This window comes from Drosophila miranda, chromosome XR, assembly GCF_003369915.1.
Source record: "Drosophila miranda strain MSH22 chromosome XR, D.miranda_PacBio2.1, whole genome shotgun sequence".
NCBI lineage: Eukaryota > Metazoa > Arthropoda > Insecta > Diptera > Drosophilidae > Drosophila > Drosophila miranda.
In genome coordinates this window covers 20,460,036-20,465,255 of record NC_046674.1, presented here as the reverse complement: position 1 = coordinate 20,465,255, position 5,220 = coordinate 20,460,036, and the positions used below count along the sequence as shown (strand labels likewise).

The 5,220-nt window shown below is 50.0% G+C and overlaps 1 protein-coding gene across 1 annotated transcript; it reads right to left on the bottom strand.

Moving 5' to 3' along the window:
* Positions 1 to 555: 555 nt before the first annotated feature.
* On the bottom strand, positions 556 to 3,937 carry LOC108153518 (fat-body protein 1). Its single transcript, XM_017283577.2, has 2 exons — positions 3,741 to 3,937; positions 556 to 3,670 (listed from the first exon to the last, which is right to left on the bottom strand). The coding sequence occupies exons 1-2, from the start codon at positions 3,829 to 3,831 to the stop codon at positions 744 to 746; spliced, it is 3,018 nt and encodes a 1,005-aa protein (XP_017139066.1). The 5' UTR covers positions 3,832 to 3,937; the 3' UTR covers positions 556 to 743.
* Positions 3,938 to 5,220: the final 1,283 nt, after the last annotated feature.

Genomic DNA, 5,220 nt, shown 5'->3' with positions numbered 1-5,220 from the left:
AAATTGTTTTCCGAAATTAGAAAAGCCAGTCAAGTGTACGTGAAAAGAGTACGAGTATGAGGAGGATAAAACGATGATACATATAACTACTTTGAGGACTATTAAAGAAACTGAATTCCAAACAGATACGATGTGAAAGGCTGCTTTCGGGCACCGTTGCTTCTAATACTCTTGCGGACACAGTTCTGTGGCAGCTTAAATATCTACAGGCAAAGAATAGAATGTAATGGTTAGTTGGAACTTGACCGAAAAGTATCTGATTAGCATTTACGGCTTGTGTGGGAAATTCTATTGGCCTTTAATGCTATATATTTATAACTCAATTAATATATTAATTAAATTAAAAATTACAAAATATTACCGTTTTGTAATAACGGCTTCTAATTTTGAGACAAAAAGCCTTCCTTTAAGGCATTGCAAACTTCTTTGGATTTTTATAGTGCCCAAAATAAAAAAAGTAGAGTGAACCACATGGTTGGGTCTTTTAGTTGATGGTTTTGCCCTGCTCTTTTGATTGGTTTGATTAGGAACACATGAAGTTTTAATGCTTTTTTGCATCGATTGCAAAGAATTTACTCAGAGTTAATATAGTTATAAATGTACAACGATTACAAGATTATACAAAAAAAAAATTGTTGCTACAGATTTAGGTTCGTTTAACTAAAAGCTAAGGTTCGTTTCGTGGGCTTCCAAATGGGGTACAGAGCGGGTGGTCGGTCGGTCGGTTGGTAATCCGGTCAAGCTTAGTTCTCCTGGACGATAACCACATCCTGCAGGTGGACATTCGGCAGCTGGAGCAGCTCCTGCTCGTTAGTGATGGGACGATCCAGGGGGTAGCCGAGGGGACGGACGTCCTGCAGCGAGGCAGAGCCAATGCCCAAGCTGATGCTGGGAATGATCCTCCTTTCCTGCTGCTCCAGAACTGGGGAGACAATCATAAGGAGCTGCATGGGCAGGCCCTCAGGGCGGCCACGGGGCAGGAGAAGACGCTGTGGGAAACGACCATTCTCGCCGACCAACTCCTGGATATCCAACTCCTGCTGACCACGCAGGTGCATCATCACACGGCGATAGATCTCACTGAGGGGCGTGACATCTCGGCTGGTCCACGGAATGTCGATAGAACGATGCTGTATGCGATTGGTGCCCGCCTGCAGCTCCACGTTGATGGCGTCCAGCAGGAGGAAATCACGTCGGCGCTCGTCCAAGGTTGCCTCACGACCCTGGGAGTCTAGGCTGGGACCCAAGAACACACGAATGACGACATCCTGGGCTCGCTCCGAGCTGATGTCCATGTCGATGAGGAAGGGCTTGTTGTTCAGGCGGCGCTGTCGGCCCACAATAATCTGCTGCTGCTGCATTTGTCGACCTTGCTGCTGCTGCTGCTGTCCAATCAGGTTCGTCAGGTCCATGTCGATCTCCTCGATGCGGGTGCGCAGCTTGTCAACGCGCACATCATTGATGGACACACCCTGCATGCCCAGCTGGTCCCTCCTGTACCCATCCAAGAGCTGCTCGCGCAGATCATCCACGATGTTGACAATCCGGCGCAGTGTGTACCGGATCAGAGGATCGCTGAGGCGAATACCCAGGCCAGAGCGATCGATTTGCTGGCTGTTTTCCTGGATCAACTCACGCACAATTCGCAGGATGCCGACTTGGCCAAGGTGGCCCAACAGGACATCAGCAATGAGAGCTTCCACTTGGCGCTGCTCCTGGAACTGACCGCGGATCGAGTGAATGTTGAGCTGGTCAATGGCCTGCTGCATGTGCTGCTTGATTTGGTTGATCTGCTCCAAAAGCTGACGATTGCGCAGGGAATCGACGCGGATCTGGTTCAAGCGAAGGGCATACCGGTCGGATGTGGTCTGGTGTGGATTGTTGAGCCACACATTCATTTTATCAATGGTCTGCCCCTGCCCAATGGTCTCCTGGTTCAGGCGAGCCACCAACTGGCGCAGATTGTGCAGGAGAATCTCGCTCCGACGGGAGTCCTGACCCTGCTGCTCCTGGCGATGGTTGGTGAGGCTTCGGCGGAAGCGTTCGCCCTGTCTGACGCGCTCCTCCAGCTTCTCCTCATCACTCAAACCTTGCAACTGCTCGACATCGACGTCGTTGTCCGTCAAATTATGTAGACGCTTCTCACGGTTTCGCTGCAGCATGGCCAAGATCTCGTCGTCACTCATGATGGACAGACGATGATCGCTGCGTATCAGCTTCAGGATATCCTCATCTTGGATGGGCCGATCGAGCACTTGACGTACCTCACCGATGGAGGCCACACGACGGGGGACCATTTTCTGCTGCTGGCTGACGCCGGCATGGTTGAGGCGACGACGATTGATGTGCACCAGACGCTCATCGTCGCGGCTGACGCTCTCCAGTTGATCTGCATAGCTTTCCACCTGATTTCCATACCGCTGTTGGATCTGATCCTGATCCTGATCCTGCTCTTCAACTACTCGACGTCCTTCGCTGTACCGGCTACCGCGGATCAGTCCTGGCAAACGCTGACCTCCTGCCTGCTGCACTTGCTCCTGCTGGATGCTGTTCATTCGGCGGCGGTTGACGTGCAACAGGCGATCGCTGTTAGCATTCACAGTGGGCAAGTCGTTGCGGCCACCCAAGTTAATGTTTCGCTGCCCGATTACACGGTGCAGAGGCACACGACCCATCTTAATCACGTTTTCATCATCGTCCTCATCATCATCATCGTTGTTGTCACGACGCAGAACACGCATAAAGCGCGCCCTCTCGCTGCCATAGATGTTCTCCTGCTGATCCTGATCCTCTTCCTGCTGCTGTTGCTGGAGGCGACGACGGTTCACATAGAGCAATCGTCCAGTATTGATATCCATATCTTGATCCTGTTCCAACTCTTGGGGAATGCGTTGCTGCGGAACCTCTTGCGACTCACCCTCTACAAGGGCCAATTCCTGAATCAGGTTCTGGACAAAGTTGCGCAGGCCGATATCGTCGGTCAGGAGGGAAATGCCTTGGCCCTGCTCCTGTCCCTCAATGGGGATCACCACACGGTTCTTTCCAAGCACGGACAGACGCGACTTTTGTGCTTGCTGCCTAGCCAACGCCATCTGCATACGCATTTGCCGCAATGGATTGAAAATGTTCATCATGGGATTCATGGGATGCTGACCCAAGCCGACGACATCGATGAGTGTGGGGCGCTGGGTCTGCTCCAGTTGAATGCGCTGCACACGCTCAATAACCTGGGGATCCAGGTACAGTTCGGGCAGCAGCTCTTGGACAGCGGGCACGATCAGGGACTGGGTGTCCTCGCGATCGCGTATGGCTCGAACCAAGGCATTAATCAGCAGGACGGGATTGATGTTCCTCCGTAGGTAGACGACATTGCGCTGCAGAGTCTCGAAGTCCACGGCCCTGACCAGCAGGCGATAAATGCCACGAAGCTGCTGCACGTCTTCCACGCGGACAACCGAGCAGATCTGATGCTCGTCCAGGAGACGCCGCTGGCGATCCAAGTCAATGACGTGCTGCATCTCTCCATCAATACCGCCGCGGTAACGCTGAGGTTCCACAATCAAACCCTGATCCAGTCGGATGAGTTCATCATTCTGCAGCGGCTCATGGATGTTCTGTACAATATCCAGGATAAACCTTTGACGTTGCACATCCCCAAGAGACATGCGTCCTGTAAAGCAAATGGATGTAAAAGGAAGGAGAGTGGAATCTGGGGAGGATTCAGCGGAATCAGACGTTACCTATACCCTGAACCTTGCCTGGATTCACAGCAATACGTCCAGCGGCGACCAGAGTGACCGCACAGGCCATCAGTAGCAGGATTTTGTTCATCTTGCTGGCTTCTCAGATTGGTCTCTGGATTACGAGTGTTGTTCACTTCTGTGGGCTTGGCACTTGGCACGATGCTAAAACACAGACCAGAAGGTGACTGCATACTCCATCGGAATTCGGTGCCTCTTTTATACCAAAAATTCCTATCTACCGGCAGTGCATCCATAGGCCTATCGCTGGACTTTCGGTTGGGTTGAATGCCTTTCGCGGGGCGAAAATATGTTTATCAGTCCGGTCCAGAAGCTCTGAAATCCGCACGTTCATTATGCAATTAAAATTTTGTTGTTTTTTGTAAGGCATAAGGTCACCCATGCACAGATTGTACTGGAAACTGAGACTCAGTCTGAGACCTAGTCTCGGACTCGATATGGTTGTTGTTTGCACGGCGGCCTGTGGTTTGCCGTGGGTCACATGATCGCAGATCTATCTTAATTGGTTTGTTGCCCTCCCAGTCCCAACATGATCCCTGACCCTAGCAGGCTGTCCGTGTTTGCGAACAATTCAATTTCAATTTGAATACTGCCAAATCGAACATCGAACTTTAAGCTATCGCAACTGCAGTAGGAATCGCTTAGTTTCAGGTAACTTTTCGTACCTTTACCAAGTTCTCAGAACGGCCCAAAAATAGCCCAAGAATGGAATAATTTGTCCAAAAGCTGATAAGAATTAGTAGGTATTTATTTATGTATAAAGTGATAAGCATAGAATGAATCATTCAAACGACCTATTTTACTGGTAATGCCGCTCAAAATTAATTTTCTGCATGTTTTCGCTAATTGTATGTATGTATGTTGAGTCAGTTTTGTTTAGAAACATTTGTATTTATTTATAAGCTAGAATTATTTCTTTGCCTTGGTATTTCTTTGTATACTCTCGCATGGGTTTGATACCCTTTTGCTAAGTGCTTGAGAGCGGCAATGGATCCCTTACAGTTCTGTGCGCTCTTCATTGAAGTGTATTATGTGTGATCGAACTGCTTAAAGCGCGAGCATGTGCTCTTGGTTATACAACAAATGCTCATGGTGCTCATGGTGCACATGGTGCACACGGTGATGCTAATGTGCACAGTCTTCGAGTGCAATTTTTTCTTGTGCTGTGGCTGTGTTCGACATTGAGCCAAGTTTCGGTTGGGCGCCCGGGCGCCTGGGTACTGACTGGGTGGCATGTGGCAGCGCCATTGTTTGCGCGAGTGAGTGATTGGCGATTGTGAAAAGATGCATAAAAGGATGGCGATGACAGACCTCTATGGCTCCCGACGAAAGGGCGATGGCGGGTGCTGGTGGGTGCCGGCGCTACGTCATTGCAATTTTCTATTCACATTTAAATTGGCAATTCGTTTGGCCCTGGCTTTTGTGTGCGGCGAGCATTTTTATGGCCCGCTTTTTTCTG

What these genes read in the sequence shown, in the direction of transcription:
- LOC108153518 (XM_017283577.2), bottom strand. Translation starts at nt 3,831, where the DNA reads ATGAACAAAATCCTGCTACTGATGGCCTGTGCGGTCACTCTGGTCGCC. An exon ending in AGGCAAGGTTCAGGGTATAG is followed by an intron (nt 3,671 to 3,740) that starts GTAACGTCTGAT and finishes TTTGCTTTACAG; the next exon opens with GACGCATGTCTCTTGGGGAT.